General features: G+C 36.0%; 2 protein-coding genes across 2 annotated transcripts; both read left to right on the plus strand.

The window, feature by feature from the left end:
* The first annotated feature begins 1866 nt into the window (after nt 1–1866).
* On the plus strand, nt 1867–16958 carry LOC122059851 (cysteine-rich receptor-like protein kinase 6). The gene is made up of 14 exons (XM_042622895.1): nt 1867–2416; nt 3733–3855; nt 5466–5587; nt 5717–5921; nt 6074–6311; nt 6515–6665; nt 6766–7071; nt 9888–10749; nt 12026–12148; nt 14830–14951; nt 15077–15281; nt 15436–15673; nt 15906–16056; nt 16159–16958. The coding sequence occupies exons 1-14, from the start codon at nt 2005–2007 to the stop codon at nt 16465–16467; spliced, it is 3567 nt and encodes a 1188-aa protein (XP_042478829.1). The 5' UTR covers nt 1867–2004; the 3' UTR covers nt 16468–16958.
* LOC122059852 (cysteine-rich receptor-like protein kinase 10) lies at nt 16641–19976 on the plus strand. Its single transcript, XM_042622896.1, has 6 exons — nt 16641–16715; nt 18658–18744; nt 18874–19078; nt 19231–19468; nt 19672–19822; nt 19923–19976. Exons 1-6 carry the CDS (start codon nt 16641–16643, stop codon nt 19974–19976), a joined length of 810 nt encoding a protein of 269 aa, XP_042478830.1.
* Nucleotides 19977–22240: the final 2264 nt, after the last annotated feature.

Here is a 22240-nt window from a genome sequence, read left to right on the forward strand (position 1 = left end):
GGCCGTCAATTCTGTGGACCTCACTTCACCATCATGTATGGATTCATTTAATAAAGGCCAATAGCTGAATTCAGACCAGGTCCTCATATGATCTTGTGATCATCAAAAGATGCCACACAATCAGCCACCTTGGTCCCTTAATCAAAAAAAAAGAAAAAAAAAAAAACTCTTAATTAGTTACCTAGTTCACCTAACAAAAAGGCAATATTGGGGTGTCAATGGGTTGGGTTTGGCTGGGTGACAAGAGGTACCTAGTTCCCCTAACAAAAATCCTAGTCTAATCCTAAGGCCTCTTAACTCAACACAAGTTCAATCTGGTCCAACGTTAGGTCAGACAAGTTAAGATAGATTCAGGCTGACCGGGCTTTTCTTTGACACCCCTATTGCTATGGCTGTAATTAGGCCTATTCTATAATGTCTATAAATAAATTCGAGAGGAAAGATCCAACAACTCTTGTGTTGACATTTTTCACCCCTACTACTTGACATTTTTCATTACCATACACAATGAATGTGAAAAGATCCAACAACTCTTGTGTGCACATTACAATGGTTGTAATCATGTATATTCTATAATGTCTACAAATAGATTAGAGAGGAAAGAACCTACATTTTCCATTCTCAGACACAATGAATGTGAAAAGATCCAAAAAGATCCAACAGCTCTTGTGCACACTACTATCGTTGTAATCATGTCTATTCCATTTCCACCAAAAAAGGGTCATGTCTATTCTATAATGTCTATAAATAAATTGGGGAGGAAAGAACCTCACATTTTCCATTCCCATACACAACGAATGTGAAAAGATCCAACAACTCTTGTACAAACTAAGTACTCTCACGGATCCATATGTTAGGCTACCCAGAGAAGAATCCAGTGGTTGGGAGGACCCATGCACCCCAGCATATGGCTGGATCATCCCAATCGTTGAATGTCTCTCTGAGTAACCTACCCATTGGAGAGGATCTCGACGTGCATTTTCATGTCTAGATAGTTGGATGTGGAAACCATGGTCTTAGAGCACCATATTGCAATGAATTTCAGTCTTCCCCAAAATTGTTACGGTATCGAAACGGATTGGTATCAAATAGAAATACTCCGCTTTACCTTAAAAACAAAATTTTTCCGATTTTTTTACCCTTAGTCCATACTATTCAACAAATATGAGATCGAGATCGAACACTTCCAAACTAATATGAATCACTCAATACAAAAAATCCGATACAGACACTAAAAACCATGGTGAACACGCTAACTTGATAAGGTACTTAGATTGAGAATCTCTCCAACGATTCTTCAACCTGTCAGATGCACAGGCATAGAATTACTTACCATCCATCACGAAAATGATGCCATGAAAAATAGATGACTAACAAAGACATGTTAAACGAGGGCCCCCATGACATGCCGTGTTCGTCATTATTCGTCATGCATTCTACGTAGTGTTCCCAATCAGTCGTCTACGTAGTCGTCCCGTTTCTTAAAAAATCTGAATATTTATCTATTCACTGCACGACTTTTTGTATCAACTAACCCAAGTGTCTTTCCGCCATTAATTCTTTAGAACCCATCATTAAAAAGCCACACATAGATCCTGAGCTAGAGGACACCATAGAAAACCAGAGAGGAACTATGAGTTTCAGTTGGGTCTGTACCCTTTCTTCAATTCTCCTTAATTTGGGGCTCTGCCTCCCGCCACTGCCGTTTCCAAACCCACTTTTGTTGATACTTACTGTACACGTTATTATATTAACGCAAACCTCCCAATTGTAGCAAACCTCGACCTTTTTCTCTCTATTTTATCCTCTAATGCTTCTTTACCCACCAACAATGGATTCTTCAACGCCACGATTGGCCACAATAGAGATGAAGTCTATGGTTTATTTCTCTGCAGAGGCGACGTTGAGCACAGCACTTGTCAAAATTGCGTCGCTACTGCAACTAAAGAGATCACAAAAATCTGTGCAGTTAACCAAGAAGCCATTATATGGTATGAAGAATGCATGCTTTGGTATTCATATGGTCACTGGGCTTCTCATTGGTGGGATCCCCAAGTTTATAGAAGGGGAAGCAGATTAATCTCCGACCCAAAAGGGTTTCTTCAGAAATTGTCTAATTTGATGAACAACCTTGCGACAATGGCTATCAACTCTGCTTCTTCCTCTAGAATCTTATACTTCGCAACTGGAGAAGTAAACTTTACAAGGTTTGAGAAGATATATGGGTTGTTGCAGTGTACTCCTAATCTTTCTCCAAGTGATTGTTACAAATGCCTGAGAAATGCTATTGATAAGATTTCCATTCAGTTTAATGGGAGTTCAGGTTTGGGTGCTTATTTTTTCAACTGTTCTGCAAGATATAGTGATCGTCCTTTCTATAAACTGAATTTTTCTGCATCAGCTCCTCCCTCAATCAGTGAGTATAGTAACTTGAGCAAAACTATGCACTTTTTTGCTAGGGCTGAAAATTTAATTTCTCTTCTTATTAATAGGGCCATTAGGCTTGTACCTAGCCATTAATCATCCCTGTATTTTGCATTCTTTACCATAAACCCCAAAATTGGAAGCAAAGTTTTCATTTCAGTGTTCAGTGCTAGAATGAGTCTTGTTAGGGCTGTAAAATTGCTCTCCTATTTAGTCTTGGATCTAGCCATTCACCTTCCACGTGTTTGGCAATTCTAGTATGAGCTATAAACCCCCCCAAAAGCAATTCTTTCCTATGTTTATCAATATAATTCATTACGTGGGTAGTATAATATTTGCTCCTGTCCCCTATAAATATGCCCCCTTGGAAGCTGGATCTGGAGTGTTCCATATCTGATTGAAGAAGAGGCTGTATTGCCATTACTGGGAACTATACAACAGATGCTTTGGTTGCATTTTTCTTTTTTCCTCATCTCTACTGTATACAATGAACACAAAGGTATCTTGCCTTGGGTGACAAGATCCATCTTGACTAAACATAAACTGTTTACTGTTCTTTCTGAGGTCCTGTCATTGACAGATTTAACTTAGGTGTTGGCCTATTGGTTATTTATTTATTTATTTCTGTATCCAATTCTAAAGTAATTTGGTATTTCCTTGAGAGGTTCCCCCTTTCAACTGCCTTTGACAACCTTCTTTTACTTTTCCTAAGCTCTCCTAATTTTATAGTTATATTCATGTTGCCCAAGTTATAGAACATGATTCATGGAAAAATACTTAGGGGTTAACTGGAATCCAATATATGCTGTTCTTATCCATGAGACCCAGAAAAGCCTCATTTCTAGCTTGGTGAGAACTGGGCGAGAGAAAGTATGCCCTTGAAATCTGGCCATAAGGAGACTTGCTTTTGGGAAGACCACTATCCTGCACAAGAAAAGATGATAGTCTGAGAAACTTTATACCATGGCCTACTTTGTAGCAGCTCTTTATGAAATCTTTGCTTGTTATAATCTCTCTCTTACAGCAAGTTCTTTTTAATATATTGTCTTCAGGGAGGAATAATAGAGTTGAACAGAGTATGTAGGACTCTGTTCTGATCTATGTCAATTCGACATATGCTTACATTGTTTGTGATTTGATAGAGTTTTAGCTCTGCTAAAAGGCCTTAAGCACCATAAAACAGTTGATAGATAAACAAAAGGTGAATTGAGCTCTGGAGTCAGCACACCTTGGTCTTGAATTTGTAAACTTTTGTTAGGAGCAATACCATGAGTAACTTACATGTGAAAATGTTTTTGGCTTACACAGGAAAAGGGAAGAATTCATTTCGAACAATCTTAATTATTGCTATTCTCGTGGTTATCATAGTGATACTTTTTCCTATCCTTTTTTACCTCATACAAAAGAGAAAGCGAAAGTCAGAAGATTATGGTGAGTAATCATGTCTCAGAATTTGCTGAATCTTTCATTATTTACTGGAGTATCAAACTTGTATGTAACAAAAAGTTAATCATGGAATTTAGAGTATCAAGTCAACTTTCACAGGCATATTTTTGTTATGTTCTATAATTTAATCTCCTATTTTTGTTTTTAATCAACTGCAAATGTTTCCCACCTGCCTCAAAGATGATTTTTTAATCTTATATTTTCTTCAGATGAAACACTTTTCCTTTATTTCTTCCAGTTACATTTGGTAAGAATTATCAAGCAGCTCACCTCCCCTCTCTTTTATCTGTCAGTCAACTATCGTGGAACTGATTCAACTCAGTTTATGACTCAGCTGCTTCTTCTCCTTCCCCCTCCTCCCCACCCTCCCCACTCTCCCCTCCTTGATTAGTTGCTTCAAACCTTGTCCAACTTTTATGGTATGAATGTCCATATCTATTATTAAAGTCTTTTTTCTTAGGGGGTGAGTTTTACATCCTGTAAAAAGGATAAAATGCATCTGAAATTTATTGCTGAAAATACATCAAGTCATCAACATGTTTTGATGGAATGCATGTCCATATCTATTACTGAGACTAATTTTTTTATGGAAGCTTTATGTTTATGTAAAAATAATTATATACAAAATTTACTGCTGAGATTAAGTAAGTTAACCAATAAACCCATTTTCATCACTAATTGCCAAGTTTACCATTTTCACTTTTGGTAATTGATCACCAATTCAAAATTACTATAACAATATCTTTCACTCTGTTTACTGACTTCCATGATCTCTACTAGTATTTTGACCCCCCTCTCTCTCTCTCGTTAATGTGCCCCATTTTAATATTGTCATATCTATTACAAGGAATTTTCATAAAAATCGACATATGTTGTACTCTCCTTTGAATTAGTGTGTTTCAAAGATATACCTGACAATGGTCACGATCCCTTCTATACTTTTTTTCTTTTTACTTATTCTTTATTTTTGATGGAGGTTATTTAGGGGTGGGGGTTACTGGTGGGAAAGACAGGAAGTGGATGAAGTTGGGTTCTGGATTTTAATTCAAGTCTATTGTATAAAAAGTAGACATCATTAGTTAGAACTGGAAAGGTTGATAGAGGGATGAAGTAAAAAATACAATAGTTCCAGTTATGGAAAGTAGAGGGAGAACCAGCAATCCTATTGAGTTCAAGCCATCTATCTGTAATTTTCTAATATTCAAGACCATGAAAGATAGCCTTGATCTCCCATAATTTCAAGAAAAGAAATAAATACAAAATATATTGCACGGCATTGAACTTGGCTGCTAAAAGCAACTTTCTGTTTTCTAACCAAACAAGCAACTGAGCATCCCTCTATCTCGTTGAGTGAAGCTGTTCAATTCCTTGTTCCATAGTTGATATTATGATCTTGAACTATTAAATATCATAATGAGCATATCCAGATAGTTTTAACAAAATGAGAAGTATTGGTCCTCAAATATTTTTTTATTTTCCTACATACTTCAATTGTGTTCCATCTAAATGTGATTCATATTTAAATTCTTCCATAGAATCATTCCTTCATAGAAAAAATTGCTTATAATTTACCTTTGTATCGTTTATATGTGAAGTTCTGGACGAGACAATTAGGGGGGATACTTTGCAATATGACTTCAGTACAATAAAAGATGCTACTAATGATTTCTCTGACATAAATAAGCTGGGTGTTGGTGGATTTGGTGTTGTTTACAAGGTAATGAAAATGTTACCGTATCGATAACCTACATGTACTGTCATATTATATTTAATTATTTTTTCTATTGTGTCAAGTTAAAAATAAATAAATAAATAAAGTCCTTAGTTTCTTCTTATGTTTCACCAGGGTAGGCTTTCAAATGGACAAGAGATAGCTGTGAAGAGACTCTCTAGAAATTCTACACAAGGTGAAGTGGAATTTGAAAATGAAGTTGCTTTAGTAGCCAAGCTGCAACACAGGAATCTTGTTAGATTGCTAGGCTTCTGCTTGGAAGGAAAATTGTTGATCTATGAGTTTGTCCCCAACAAAAGTCTTGATTACTTCTTATTTGGTTAGTCTATCACTTATCCTCTCAACTATTTCTTTCATACCATCCCTCTAGCAATTGATCACTTTGTTCTTTAACAACCATAACTACTCAGACTTACTGTATTTGTAAACTATTTGAGCTCCAAGTTGATCATTATTTGGATGAATGGACAGACCCAATCAAACGTGCAGATTTGAATTGGGAGAAGCGTTATAACATCATAGAAGGGATTGCACGTGGTCTTCTTTATCTTCATGAAGATTCTCAATTCAAGATTATTCATCGTGATCTTAAGCCTGGAAATATTTTACTTGATGCTAAAATGAACCCAAAGATTTCAGACTTCGGCCTGGCAAAACTAGTTGAAATGGAACAAACTCGAGAGAAAACAAAAAATGTTGTTGGTACCATGTAAGTTCCAAGTCAGAGTCCATTTCCTATAGCGATGGTTTGTTGAGTTGATAATATATGAGATCGACATTCATCCTTGTTGATTCTTGCTATATAATTGTTGCTTGATTACTATGGTTAAATATTAATGAAATTATTATTTACATAAAATCTTCAAGCACTCAATTACACTTCAATAGTTACTGAATATTGATGAAATGCAGTGGATATATGGCCCCAGAGTATGCTATAAAGGGTCGATTTTCTGTGAAGTCTGATGTTTATAGCTTCGGAGTTATTTTGCTCGAGATATTAAGTGCGAAAAAAGTCAATAGTTTCTACCATGGGGAAGATTCTCAAAACCTTCTTGGATATGTAAGTTTTACTGACTTTGATAACAATTTTCTTTTCAATCTGTTAAGTTAATTCATTGATGTTTTTCTCCACATAATTTCATAAAAATTTAAAATTACAGGCCTGGAAACTCTGGCAAGAAGGCAAAGGTTTGGAGTTTATAGACCCTTTGTTGATTGACTCATGTCCAACAGCTGAAGTTTTGAGATGCCTCCTTATAGGGCTTTTGTGTGTTCAAAGAGATGTTGAATGTAGACCCACAGTGTCATCTGTGATTTGGATGTTGAAGCAGACACTTGACACACTCCCTCAACCCAAAGAACCAGCAGTTTTTGCTAGGAGATCAAGACTTCAAGAAAATCGGACTCCTTTGGGTTCACATGTTCATTCAGTAATCGAGGTCATTCTTTCTGGTTTTTCAGCCCGATGAGGAATTCGTGTAGTGTAATCTGTATATAGCTCTAACTTGCAATTTGATGGTTGTAATGTAGTCTGTATAGCTCTAACTTGCAATTTAATGGTTGTAAAAGTGCATGATATTTTGTGTAAACACAGTTTTGCTATCTGAATGTGTATTAGGAAAAAGGTAGGAGGTGGCTTTTAAAGGGAACTTCAAATCTTTATATAGGATGGTTAGCTTCAATATGGTGGATGGTGAGGACAAGGGGATTAAAGGATATGTCAGTTGTAGCTTTCCTTGAAAGATTTAGAGCAGTAGTAAGAGAATACCAAGATAATAAGCGATGAGGACATCACTCAGGGATTTAGGACATAACAGAGAAGAATCAGATGTAGAGAGACACACATCACTTCATCATGGCTAGATGTCCCTTAGTAAAATGTATAGGTGCATTTTTTTGTTAATTTATGTACAGTTTGTTTTATTTTGTTGTATTTTATATAGGATTGTTAGATCTGATAAAAGTTTTGTTGCTTAAATAAATGAAAGATTTGCTGTGTGGGTGCATATTCTATATGTGCACTGATTTAGTTATTAGGTGGTTCAGAACATATGAAAGGTTCATAAAATGTTATAATATTAGGAAATCATTTGAAAATATCACATACTTTTCAAGTTTGAGAAAGCAAAAGACTGAGAAAGAATAATAACCCAATAAAAACTCAATTTTGGACTGTGATTTTATGAATAGTGAAGGAGATATGAAGTATGAAAACTAAATTGATATTTAAAAAAATTAAGTCTCACGTCGAAGTAAATTTAGTAATAATTTTTTTTAAAAAGGGTGATTAAATTTAATTAATTAGCATAAGTAAAACTTGCAAGATAGCTATTCATCGTCTAAGATAGCCAATATTGGATCGTCTAAGGTTTGCACATTAAGCAATAAAAACATCCAAAAATCTATCTGTTGTACACACAATGTAGGTGGTGTTGTCATTGATATCAACACAGGGCACCATAGTGCAGGCGAGACTCAACATTATCTTGGTTTTTCAATAGGAGAAAGAATAAGACTAATCAACCAAACTTAAATCACAAAAGGACCTATTGTGAAATAACAACCCTTTCAATACCATCGCAGGCTTTGGAATTTACATAATTAAAACCGAAACCATTTATAAACGTTTTGGTTTAAACAGTTCTCTTTTGTTTTCTAATTTTTTTATCCAAACAACTTCTTTACTTTTAAATTTTTTAGTGAAATAGATGTAAATTGTAACATTGAATTGAATTGAACTTTTTTATAATTATATTCTTTTTTAATAGTTGTTTAATGTAAACTTAAATTTTTTTTTTATTGAAATGTATGTAAATTTAACATTGAATGACTTAAACTTACTACATATATGTTAATTGATTTAATAGTTTACAAATGGTTTAAATTTTAAAATCAAAATCAAATCACGGATTTAATTTTAAAACCAACCCGAATCCGAATCATTTAATAAACTTTTTCACAGTTCATTGTAAACGGTTCGATTCCATTTCTGTAAACAGTTTCAATTTCGAATTCACATCCTTAGCTCTAGCCCAGAAGAAATATCCATTATAATCAATAATAGAAATACACAACTTCTCAAGCCCCTGCTAAAGGCTAATAGATCTCAAGAATAAAAATATAGTGTTGCACTCTTGAGACCTGTGTCACTATCAATGCTGGTATTGCAAATTGATATGATCCGGACGAATCGATGGATCCAATCCCGAGATCACAATGCCATATGATTAGAGGTATCTGTATCTATGATCCAACATGATGATAGGTAAAGAAGCACAAGACGAACCTAAGGGGGTAGCGTAGTTGGTGAGCAACGAACTTGGTGCGAGCTGTAAACTCGGACGTCCTGAGTTTGACTCCGATTAGGGACACCTTGGGCCACTCACATGGGGTGTTTAGCGTTCTTCACTGCTTTTAGTGAAAATTGAATGGTTCTCATTCAACTCCGATATGACTCGATCTATGCAATTGTGGAGTTAGTATGGACCCATAGGACTAGTCATGCAAAAAAAAAAAGAAGAAAAAAAAAACAAGAAAAAAAAAGCACAAGACGAACCAACTAAGTTGACAAGTTTATCTGTTGGTTCGGTGAGCTCTGTGGTTGTGGTGGCGGTAGAAACAGAGTTAATATTACAATTCAGTGGACTCGGTCAGTCAACTCCTTCCAACTAAGTTAGTAGGAGATGTGCGAGAGAAGAGGAAGAGAATATATGCTAGGGTCCATCCAACGGCTGGGATCTTCACCACCCTTTGACAACTGCAGAGAATCTGGGGGCGAGAATACCACGAAGAAATATGGTGTGGGGGAATTTGATCATTGTGCAGTTGCTATCATCGAACTAAACATGTCTACAAATATCAGCCACTGCCATGGTCCTCACACTTTCATTCTGGTTCAGGTCCTAGAAATCCTTACGTAATGGTTCCATTTCGTGGAACATTAAAAAAGGAATTCCAATCAATCAATTAAGTAGTCGGCGGCATTACCAACAACAAAAAAAAAAAAAAAAAAAAAGTCGGCGGTGGCCGCCTTTTCCTAACCTTTACGGCACAGGAGCTTATTAAAATGCAACTAATAACAACCCATTTGGAGCAAACGCCAATCTTCTTCTCTATTCTCTATCCTTTGATGCTTCTTTAGCCACCGGCATGATAGACCCTTTAATGCTTCTTTAGCCACCGACATGATAGACCAAGTCTAAGGTTTATTCCTTTGGACAAGCGATGTTGCACAAATACTTGCCACGCTGGATCTATCTAAAGGTTCATTTAAAGGCCATAGCTAGAGGAAACCCATATAGAAAATGCAGAGATGAACTCTATGAGTTCTTGTTTGAGCTTGAGATTGAGTTTGAGTTTGAGTTTGAGTTTGTTCTGTACCCTTTCTTCAATTTTCCTTAATTTCGGTCTCTGCCTCGCTGCCATTTCCGAACCAACTTTCGTTGATACTTACTGTACAGCCTCAAGAGATTATTATAGTGACAGTAACGCAACCAACATCCCAATTGGAGAAAACACCAACCTTCTACTCTCTTATCTATCTTCAAACTCTTCTTTATCCATCAACAATGGATTCTACAGCCTCACGGTTGGCCAAAATAGAGATGAAGTCTATGGTTTATTCCTCTGCAGAGGCGATGTTGAACACAGCACTTGCCAAGATTGCGTTGAAACCGCAGTTGTAGAGGTCAGACAACGTTGTGCAGCTAACCAACAAGCCATTACATGGTATGAAGAGTGTATGGTGAAGTATATCTATAGTCATTGGGGTGCTAGTTGGTGGTTTCCCTATTCTTATAGATGGGAGAGCAGAAATGTTTTAAACCCAAATGGGTTTAATCAGACATTGATTAATTTGATGAAAAGTCTTGCAACAATGGCTACCAACTCTTCTTCTTCCTCTAGAATCAAATATTTCGCAACTGGAGAAGCAAATTTTTCAAGTTCTGAAAAGATATATGGGCTGATGCAGTGTACTCGTGATCTTTCTCCAAGTGATTGTCAGAAATGCCTGAGAAATGCTACTGATTACATTTCCATTACATTTAATGGGAGTTCAGGTTTGGGTGTTTATTATCTCACCTGTGTTGCAAGGTATGGTGATCGTCCTTTCTATTCTGCTGCATCAGATCCTCCATTAACAGGTAAGAGAACCTCAATCAGTGATGGGTATAAGTAAATTGACTTCAATGTAATCGAAAATTTAGTTCTTCAATGCTGAAATAACTTTTGCTAAGGCTGAAAATTAAATTCTTTAGTGAAGCATAAACACCAATATTGAAAGAAAACTCTTTCATATATGTATTCAGTGCTAGAATGAGTCTTGTTGTGGCTGTAAAATTGCTCTTCTAATTAGTCTTGGAACTACCCATTCACCTTCCATGTGTTTGGCAATTCTAGTTTGAGCAAGAAATCCCCCAAAAGCAATTATTTCTTATGTTTATCAAATAATTTATTACTTGGGTAGTATAATATTTGTTCCTGTCCTCTATAAATATGTTCACCTTAGAAGCTGAATCTAGAGTGTTTCATATCTGGTAGAAGAGGAGCCTGTATAGCTTTTACTGGGAATTATGCAAGAGTCGCTTTGGTTGCATATACTGTCTTCTTTTTTCCTCATCTCTTCTGTATGTAATGAACACAAAGGTATCTTGCCTTGGGCGACAAGATCCATCTTGACTAAATATAAACTATCTCCTTAAGAGGTTCTGCCATTCAACTGCCTTAGCTCTAAGTTTGTGCTCCTAAATAAACATGGGGGGGGGGGGGGAATGGACTACTTAAAAAGTTGTATACCTGAAGACTCAACAAGCTTCTTTTACTTTTCCTAAGCTCACATAACTTCATAATTATATTCATGTTGCTCAAGTTTTAGATCATGATTCATGGGAAAATACTTAGGGGTTAACTGGATTACAATATAAGCTGTTCTCATCCATTAGACCCAGAACAAGCACCATTTCTAGTTTGGTGAGAAATGGGTGAGAGAAAGTATGCCCTTGAAATCTGGCCATAAATAAGGACTCTTGCTTTTGGGAAGACCACTATCCTGCACAAGAAAAGATGATAGTTTTGAGAACTTTATACCATGGCCTGCTTTGTAGCAGCTCTTTATGAAATCTTTGGTTGTGACAATCTCTCATTCACAGTAGGTTCTTTTTAATATATTGTCTTCACGGAGGAACAATATGGTTGAACAGTGTATACAGGACCCTGTTCAGCTCTACATCAATTCCATCCTCACATTGTTTGTGATTTAATAGAGCTTTAGCTCTGCCCCTAAGCACCATAAAACAGTTGATAGATAAACAAAAGGTGAATTGAGCTGTGGAGTCGGCACACCTCAGTTTTGAATTTCTATACTTTTATTAGTCAGTACCATGAGTAACTAACATATGAAAATGTTTTTAACTTATACAGGAAAAGAGAGGAATTCATTTCGAACTATATTTACTATTGCTATTCCCGTGGTTACTACATTGATACTTTTTCTTATCATTTTTATCTTCCTACAAAAGTGGAAGCCAAAGTCAGAAGTTTATGGTGAGTAATTATTTTTCAGAATTCACTAATTCTTTCATTAGTTTACTGGAGTATCAAACTTGTATGTAAAAAGAGTTAATCATGCAATTTAGAGACTCAAGTCAACATCCAAAGGCATATTTTGTTATGTTCTTTGTTTTAATCTCCTTTTTTTCTTTTAATCAATTGCAAATGTTCCCCAGTTGCCTCAAAGATGATTGTTAATCTTATATTTTCTTAAGCTGAAATAGTATCAAGCAGCTCACCTCCCCTCTCTTTTATCTGTCAGTCAGCTAACTTGGAACTCATTCGACTCAATTATGACTCAGCTGCTACTTCTCCTTTTTTTTACCCTCCTTGATTAGGGGCTTCAAACCTTGTCCAACGTTTGTGGTATGCATGTCCAGATCGATTATTGAAACCTTTTTTAGGGGTTAGGTTTCACGTTTCTGTAAAAAGAATAAAATGCATCAGAAATTTATTGCTGGAAGTGGAACATGTTTTGATGTTACACCTGGCAAGATCTATTATTGAAACCAATTTTTTTTTGTTCCAGTTTTATTTTTAGGGTACACATCACTCCCCTCTCTTGAACTAAGGTGAAATATCAATTTGACCCATTACCTTTCCAAAAATATCACTCCCCTCTTCTACAAGAAAAAAATGTTATTTAACAATTCCAACAGTTAGATTTAATTGTTAAATCAAATTAATATTTTTATAATTCTCAAAATACCCCTTATTTGTGTAATATCAAAACTACCCTTATATGCATGTGAAAGCCATTCCATCAAACGAAAACCCCTTTCTCCCTCTTTCTGTCTTTCCCTCTTTCTCTGATTAGATTGTCTGAAACCGTAAGGAACCCTAAGAGAAAAGACGGTTTGAAGCTTGAAGACCTTAAGAGAAGAAGACGCTTGGAGGAGAAGGAGAAGCACCACCACCACCACAACCCATCTCTGAAATGTTCAGAACACTCTACAACTTCCTTTGAATATAAACGAATTGCACATTTATTAGTTCACTGAGTCGCTAAAAGAAATCAAATTCAAGATAATTATCAGAGCTTTTCTGATCTGCAGAAGCAGCAGCAGCAGTAGCATTCTCGCTTGTTGATGCTGTGGGTGCTGGAATCTTCTCAATCTCTACCGTCTTAGGAATCTCAGGTGGGCTTGCACAGCGTATCAAAGCCCAGTTTATTCCTTCAAAGAAGGGGTGTTGCTTGATTTCTGTCGCCCCACGCTTGAATGCTAACCTGTGTTGTGGTTCCTTTACCAGAAGCCCCATTATCAGATCCCTCGTTGGGAAACTTACAATTGGTGACTCCGGGAATCGAAGTGGCTGACCCACTACATTGAGAAGGGTTGCCCGGTTACCCGACCCCTTGAAGGGAGTCTTACCGAACAAGAGCTCATATAGGAAGATCCCAAAAGTCCACCAATCTACAGCACTCCCATGACCTTCACCTTTGATAATTTCAGGAGCCAAGTACTCATGGGTCCCAACAAAGGACATCGACCTTGCCCCTCTTTAATGGGTCTCTCCTTCTCCTTCTCCTTCAAGCGTCTTTTCTCTTAAGGTCTTCAAGCTTCAAATCGACTTCTTCTCTTAGGGCTCCTTACGGTTTCAGACAATCTATTCGGAGAGGGAGAAAGAGGGAGAAAGGGATTTTAGTTTGACGGAGGGGGCTTTCACATACATATAAGGGTAGTTCTTGTATTACAAAAATAGGGTAGGGTAGGGTAGGGTAGGGTAGGGGAGGGGAGGGGAGGATTATTAAAAATTTGAATTGAATTAATAGTCAAATTTAACGATTAGGACAGTTAGATAACATATTTTTCTTGAAAGTGAGAAAAATGATATTTTTGGAAAGATAGTGGGTCAAGTTGATATTTCAACTTAATTTATATAAGAAGAATCATACAAAATTTACTACTGAGATTTAAGTAAATTAACTAATAAACCCATTTTCATCACTAAATGAGAAGTTTGCAATATAATCTGAAGACTTGAAGATAATCCGATGGGTAGATTCAAATTAACTTAGGATCTTGATATCCCTTCAAAACCTGAATTCCAAATCTGCTGCAACCCTGGTTGTGAAGATAATTGTACTCAAACGACTGCTGACTCCATGCAATCCAATGAAAATAGTAGAGACCTTAGTGTATCATTGTATCATCATCCACTAGGGCCTACAACGATATTAAGCAGCATAGGTTTCTGCAACCTTCAACAGAAACCCTTGTAGATCACCTTCAAAATCAGAATAGAGAGTTAACCCAGGTTATCAAAGGTGCTCATTAATATCAGTACCTTGGAGACCAGGAGTTAGAGAGAGAAGAGGAAGACAACGAAAGTTAAAGAGGGGAGAAAAATGGGCAATAAACTGTAATGTTCTATCATCCCAGCCCCCTGGTGCTTTATATTAGAAGTAAAACAAAGTGACAAAAGTAATAAGAAACTTACTTAGCTGGGACTAAAGATTCACCTAGCTCAGCCTAAAGTATAAACACAATACGAAACATAGATACAATAGAAAACTTAGAAGAACCTAATCAAAACTACTTAACCAAGGCCATAACCCCACGGTGTGGAGGTCCATGAACACCCATGGACCGCCAACCGAGATATATGTATTCTCACAATTCTTTTGTAGAAATATTTTCTTATAATTTACTTTGTATCGTTTATATGTGAAGTTCTAGGAGAGATTACTACTGGGGATACTTTGCAATATGACTTCAGTACAGTAAAAGATGCTACCAATGACTTCTCTGATGTAAATAAGTTGGGTGCTGGTGGATTTGGTGCTGTTTACAAGGTAATGAAAATGTTACCATACTAATTACCTATATGTAATGTCATTTATATTTATTTATGTTTTCTATTGTGTCAAGTTAAAAATATATAAAGTCCTCAGTTTAATTTCTTCCTATATTTCACCAGGGTAAGCTTTCAAATGGATATGAGGTAGCTGTGAAGAGACTCTCTAGAAATTCTAAACAAGGTGAATTGGAATTCGAGAATGAGGTTGCTTTACTAGCCAAGCTTCAACATAGGAATCTTGTTAGATTGCTAGGTTTCTGCTTGGAAGGGAAACTATTGATCTATGAGTTCGTCCCCAACAAAAGTCTTGATTACTTCTTATTTGGTTTGTCTATCTCTTATTCTCTCAAATATGTTTCTTTCATACCATCCCTCTAGCAATTGATCGTTGTATTCTTTCACGACCATAACTATTATGACTTACTGTATTTGTAAACCATTTGAGTGCCAAATTGATCTTTAATTGGATGAATGGACAGACCAAATTAAACGTGCAGACTTGAATTGGGAGATGCGCAATAAAATCATAGAAGGGATTGCACGAGGTCTTCTTTATCTTCATGAAGATTCTCAATTCAAGATTATTCATCGTGATCTTAAGCCTGGCAATATTTTACTTGATACCAAAATGAACCCAAAGATTTCAGACTTCGGCCTGGCTAAACTAATTGAAATTGGTCAAACTCGAGATAAAACAAAAAAAATAGCTGGTACCATGTAAGTTCTAAGTCAGAATCCATTTCCTGCAGCGAATGCTTGTTGAATTGCTTATATTCTAAAATCCACATTTATCCTTGTTGATGCTTGATTTCCATGGTTTTATTCTTTGGAGGATGGCGATATTATTGATGCTTAATTTCCCTAGTTAAGTACTATTTATATTATTATTTATATAAAATCTTCTAGCACTCAATGACACTTCAATAGTTACTAATTTTGATAAATGCAGTGGATATATGGCCCCAGAGTATGCTATAAAGGGTCGATTTTCCGTGAAGTCTGATGTTTATAGCTTTGGAGTTATTTTGCTCGAGATATTAAGTGGGGAAAGAATTAACAATTTCTACCGTGGGGATGATTCTCAAAACCTCCTTGGATATGTAAGTTTTACTAACTATGATAACAATTTTCATTTCAATCAGTTAAGTTAATTAATTGATGTTTTTCTCTATATAATTTCATGCAAATTTAATAAATTACAGGCCTGGAGACTCTGGCAAGAAGGCAAAGGTTTGGAGTTTCTAGACCCTCTGTTGAGAGACTCATGTCCAACAACTGAAGTCTTGAGATGCCTACTTGTAGGGCTTTTGTGTGTTCAAGGAGATGCTGAATGTAGACCTACCATGTCATCTGTGATTTGGATGATGAAGCAGACACTTGACACACTCCCTCAGCCCAGAGAACCTGCGTTTTTTATGGGGAGAACGGGACTTCAAGGAAACAGGACTCCTTTGGGTTCAAAAGTCCATTCAGTAATTGAGGTCATTCTTTCTGGTTTTTCAGGCCGATGAGGAATTCGTGGGGTTTAGTTTGTAGCTCTTAACTTGCAATTTAATGGTTGTAAATGTGCATGGTATTCTGTGAAACACAAATTTTCTATTTATTGGTGTATTTGGCGAAAGGGTATGAGGTGATGTTTAAAGAGGAGAAGTTCAAATCTTTATATATGATGGTTAGATAAGATATGGTAGATAGTAAGGACAAGGAAGGGATTGAAGGATATGCATCTGTATCTGTCTTTGAAAGATTTAGAACTCTAGTAAGAGAATACCAAGACAATAGTGATGAGGAAATCAGTCAGGGACTGATGACATATCAGAGGAGAAGCAAACATACACAGCCATACATCACTTCATTGTGGCTAGATATCCCTTGTAAACCTGTGTGGGTGTTTATTTTTGTTAACTTATGTGTAGTTTCTTTTATTTTGTGTCAAACAGTTATGTACAAATTATGTACTAATGTTGTATTTTTTAAGTGTAATTATTATGAAGTTATTGCTGGAGAAGTAATTATTAGGGAGTTATTACTGTGGAGTAATTATTGGTGGAGGGGGTTTAAAAAAGATTTTATTCTAGGATGGAACATAATGTAAATATGTTGTAGCTTGTGAGATCTTTTCCCATTCTCCGAAGCATGATTGATTCCTTGCAAATCTTGAAGTGAACCCAAGCCCCCTCTTTTTGTTCCCTATTTCTTCTCATAGGCTACCGACCTCTAGATGCGTCCCTTTTCCTTTTCTCTGCCATCAATACCGATACCTGCAAGATCCTATATTTGGGGAATGGTTCTAACTATAGGTAAAATTATGTGAAAAATAAATTTTAACCAAAGTTAAGGGCAAAACCATCTGATTGAATCCGATATGAGCGATCCATATTGGTATCAATCCTGATGCAATATTTTAAAAGAATGCGAAGTTTTGAAGAGACATGGTGATTGCAGCATTGTAGCATTGCAGCTTGTTGTTCTCCTACCAAATCCAATTTTTCCCCTGATTGAAAGCGAACATTTATTATGCATTTGGGGATCCCATTGATAAACTGGTCTGTGCTGCTTCATCAGATTTTGATATTAACGATTGATTTGGGAGAATGTGGAAAATATTTCTAAAAATCTAACTTGATTATTTCTAGATAATAATAGATAAAATGAAGCTCATAATGAGTTCTATTGAAACCAAGAAATATAGACCAATCCGTCATCCACACCAGAATTGATGGGGTCTAAAAAAATAGGGAAAAAGGAGCGAATTCTCAAAGGAGGAAAAGGATCAAATAACTTCAAAAGAATTGCATGAGGATTTGTAGAGTGATAGTAAAGGTGATTTATTTGTTAACTTTCTCACTATTAAACCCTCAAAACCAAACTCCGTAAAGTTGTCAAAGAATGATTAACCTCGGGATTTGAAGTCATTGCTTATATACTTGATGTTGGCCATAATTCAAAAGAACATTTGTAGTCTTTGTAAGCGGAGGAAAGGTTAAGGCTATTTGATGTGAAATATTACATTTTCCAGAAACCCTAGATGCCAATGAAGGACCATTGACAATGGCGTTCTAGTGCTTTTTTAAAATTTATCCAAGCGTAAGATCATGTATGGGGGCAGATGTCTGCCTAGTGCCAAAAGGTCGATGAAGTTGGTGACTTGATGACAGGAGACTAAGGGCTAAGCTATGACTAAAAATCTTCGATGAAAACAAGAGTCTTTTGGAAGCTTGACAACCGCACAATTGTCATTCTAGGTCAGGAGGGTAATTGGTCAAGTAGACCAAGCCCATTATCACATTGGTTCAAACTCCAAATCAAAGTCCACCGCTAAGTTATAAGGTCTTTAAAATTTAAACCGAAATGTACCAATTAGCTTTCGGTCTCGTAGCTTTGGCCTTTATCGGTTATCAATAAATATAAGTGACATATTATTTCAATTAGTAAAGGGTTTTGAATGCAAAATAAAATGAAATTTAATAATTAAATATAGAATAATGGGCATTAAATGGACTCTAGCCTTCCCAACATCGATGCAATAGTCAAAATACTCAAGCTGTCAAACTTATTCCACTGAAAGCACAATTATGCCTCAAGCATATCCTTCAAATACATCATTAATTCACCACCATAATTACATAAATTTTATTTTCTATCGTTAAAGACGTTTGTTCATCGATTAATCTCTTGCTCATCTTGTCCATTAATTGCAATTTGACTTCAGTACAATAAAAGATGCTACTAATGACTTCTCTGACATAAATAAGCTGGGTGTTGGTGGATTTGGTGTTGTTTACAAGGTAATGAAAATGTTACCGTATTGATAACCTACATGTACTGTCATATTATATTTAATTATTTTTTCTATTGTGTCAAGTTAAAAATAAATAAATAAATAAAGTCCTTAGTTTCTTCTTATGTTTCACCAGGGTAGGCTTTCAAATGGACAAGAGATAGCTGTGACGAGACTCTCTAGAAATTCTACACAAGGTGAAGTGGAATTTGAAAATGAAGTTGCTTTAGTAGCCAAGCTGCAACATAGGAATCTTGTTAGAATGCTAGGCTTCTGCTTGGAAGGAAAATTGTTGATCTATGAGTTTGTCCCCAACAAAAGTCTTGATTACTTCTTATTTGGTTAGTCTATCGCTTATCCTCTCAACTATTTCTTTCATACCATCCCTCTAGCAATTGATCACTTTGTTCTTTAACAACCATAACTACTCAGACTTACTGTATTTGTAAACTATTTGAGCTCCAAGTTGATCATTATTTGGATGAATGGACAGACCCAATCAAACGTGCAGATTTGAATTGGGAGAAGCGTTATAACATCATAGAAGGGATTGCACGTGGTCTTCTTTATCTTCATGAAGATTCTCAATTCAAGATTATTCATCGTGATCTTAAGCCTGGAAATATTTTACTTGATGCTAAAATGAACCCAAAGATTTCGGACTTTGGCCTGGCAAAACTAGTTGAAATGGAACAAACTCGAGAGAAAACAAAAAATGTTGTCGGTACCATGTAAGTTCCAAGTCAGAGTCCATTTCCTATAGCGATGGTTTGTTGAGTTGATAATATATGAGATCCACATTCATCCTTGTTGATTCTTGCTATATAATTGTTGCTTGATTACTATGGTTAAGTATTAATGAAATTATTATTTACATAAAATCTTCAAGCACTCAATTACACTTCAATAGTTACTGAATATTGATGAAATGCAGTGGATATATGGCCCCAGAGTATGCTATAAAGGGTCGATTTTCTGTGAAGTCTGATGTTTATAGCTTCGGAGTTATTTTGCTCGAGATATTAAGTGTGAAAAAAGTCAACAGTTTCTACCATGGGAAAGATTCTCAAAACCTTCTTGGATATGTAAGTTTTACTGAGTTTGATAACAATTTTCTTTTCAATCTGTTAAGTTAATTCATTGATGTTTTTCTCCACATAATTTCATAAAAATTTAAAATTACAGGCCTGGAAACTCTGGCAAGAAGGAAAAGGTTTGGAGTTTATAGCCCTTTATTGATTGACTCATGTCCAACAACTGAAGTTTTGAGATGCCTCCTTATAGGGCTTTTGTGTGTTCAAAGAGATGTTGAATGTAGACCCACAGTGTCATCTGTGATTTGGATGTTGAAGTAGACACTTGACACACTCCCTCAACCCAGAGAACCAGCAGTTTTTACTAGGAGATCAAGACTTCAAGAAAATCGGACTCCTTTGGGTTCACATGTTCATTCAGTAATCGAGGTCATTCTTTCTGGTTTTTCAGCCCGATGAGGAATTCATGTAGTGTAATCTGTATATAGCTCTAACTTGCAATTTGATGGTTGTAATGTAGTCTGTATAGCTCTAACTTGCAATTTAATGGTTGTAAAAGTGCATGATATTTTGTGTAAACACAGTTTTGCTATCTGAATGTGTATTAGGAAAAAGGTAGGAGGTGGCTTTTAAAGGGAACTTCAAATCTTTATATAGGATGGTTAGCTTCAATATGGTGGATGGTTAGGACAAGGAAGGGGATTAAAGGATATGTCAGTTGTAGCTTTCCTTGAAAGATTTAGAGCAGTAGTAAGAGAATACCAAGATAATAAGCGACGAGGACATCACTCAGGGATTTAGGACATAACAGAGAAGAATCAGATGTAGAGAGACACACATCACTTCATCATGGCTAGATGTCCCTTAGTAAAATGTATAGGTGCATATTTTTGTTAATTTATGTACAGTTTGTTTTATTTTGTTGTATTTTATATAGGATTGTTAGATCTGATGAAATATTTGTTGCTTAAATAAATGAAAGATTTGTTGTGTGGGTGCATATTCTATATGTGCACTGATTTAGTTATTAGGTGGTTCAGAACATATAAAGGGTTCATAAAATGTTGTAAGATTAGGAAATCATTTGAAAACATCACCTTCTTTTCAAGTTTGATAAAGCAAAAGACTGAGAAAGAATAATAATCCAATAAAAACTCAATTTTGGACTGTGATTTTATGAATAGTGAAGGAGATATGAAGTATGAAAACTAAATTGATATTTTAAAAAAATAAGTCTCATGTCGAAGTGAAATTAGTAATAAAAAGACCTATTGTGAAATAACAACCCTTTCAATACCATTGCAGGCTTTGGAATTTACACAAGCTGCTACTCAAGGTTTGAGAAATTAGTGTATACAGCTAATCTCTTTGCTGATCAGTTGCCCTTAATCAGACCCAATAGTAGTAGCAGTAATATGAGACGACTGTGGTAGATGGTAGAATTCTGTAGTGAAGTGATGACAGAAAAAGGTGAAGTGATAATCTGTTGAAAAGTAGCATCAAGGTAGGCAAGCCAGACTTGCCAAATAACACTGGGCTTAAGAGCAGAGCCAAGATTTGATACCTTTATTTCAATGCAAACCAAGAATTAAGGAAACCCAATCAAGGATGGAACTTGAAGAAGATTTGATAAAAACAAATCCTTGAAGTAAATGAACAATTGCTTAAAAGATGATCTAAAATCATCTCCAAAGTTGGACAAAATGGACACTTGGAAGATGAAGTGTTGAGATGTTGATTATGGTATGTGGAACTCTATCCAGAATTATCTTGGCTGCCTTTGCTTTGTTATGGGCTTCTTTGCTTTTGTTTTTAAGCCCATCTGGGCTTTTGTGTTGTAATGTCAATGAGTCATTTGTTTCTTGTTGCTCATCTGGGCCTAGTTGTAGTTCTTATTGGGCTTTTGATACTATTTTAGGGGTTTTTAATCTTCCCTTCAAAGCTCTGTTTTCCAACTCCCTTCTTTTAATGCATTTATCCAAAAAAAAAAAAAAATTGAATATTGAGATTAAACCCTTCCGATTGAAAATTGGAGGAATAGGAATAACCTCTCGACATTCTCAGGGTAATTGTTCTTGTAAATAATCTTGATGATCTGTTTATAGACCAGTGCTATTGTATTACTAATCCAATTCATTAATTTTAGAAACCCCGAATTTGATATGAAATAGGTTGTCAATTAATACAAATCATGGGTAGAATAAAAATGAGCAGGGGTGTAGCGAACATAACCGCACAAATCATGGGCATGGGGTTTGGAATGATGGGTGACAACCTGTCTGGGCCTCACATTTCGTAAAGTCTGCATACCGTACATGATCGTGGCCTACATACTCCGATCCAGGATGGCTAGGGTATAACCACCAGTTCCCCCGCCGACGAGACCACTGTCGACGAAACCACCTTTGGTTTTCGCTCCAATGCAAACTCCAATGATGAGAACTGAGACAACAACAATGCACTGGCCTG

The sequence above is a fragment of the Macadamia integrifolia genome, chromosome 13, assembly GCF_013358625.1.
Source record: "Macadamia integrifolia cultivar HAES 741 chromosome 13, SCU_Mint_v3, whole genome shotgun sequence".
Lineage (NCBI taxonomy): Eukaryota > Viridiplantae > Streptophyta > Magnoliopsida > Proteales > Proteaceae > Macadamia > Macadamia integrifolia.

What these genes read in the sequence shown, in the direction of transcription:
- LOC122059852 (XM_042622896.1), top strand. Translation starts at nt 16,641, where the DNA reads ATGGTAGATAGTAAGGACAAGGAAGGGATTGAAGGATATGCATCTGTA. An exon ending in GATTTGGTGTTGTTTACAAG is followed by an intron (nt 18,745 to 18,873) that starts GTAATGAAAATG and finishes ATGTTTCACCAG; the next exon opens with GGTAGGCTTTCAAATGGACA. An exon ending in TCTTGATTACTTCTTATTTG is followed by an intron (nt 19,079 to 19,230) that starts GTTAGTCTATCG and finishes ATGAATGGACAG; the next exon opens with ACCCAATCAAACGTGCAGAT.
- LOC122059851 (XM_042622895.1), top strand. Translation starts at nt 2,005, where the DNA reads ATGCTTTGGTATTCATATGGTCACTGGGCTTCTCATTGGTGGGATCCC. An exon ending in GCGAAAGTCAGAAGATTATG is followed by an intron (nt 3,856 to 5,465) that starts GTGAGTAATCAT and finishes TTATATGTGAAG; the next exon opens with TTCTGGACGAGACAATTAGG. An exon ending in GATTTGGTGTTGTTTACAAG is followed by an intron (nt 5,588 to 5,716) that starts GTAATGAAAATG and finishes ATGTTTCACCAG; the next exon opens with GGTAGGCTTTCAAATGGACA.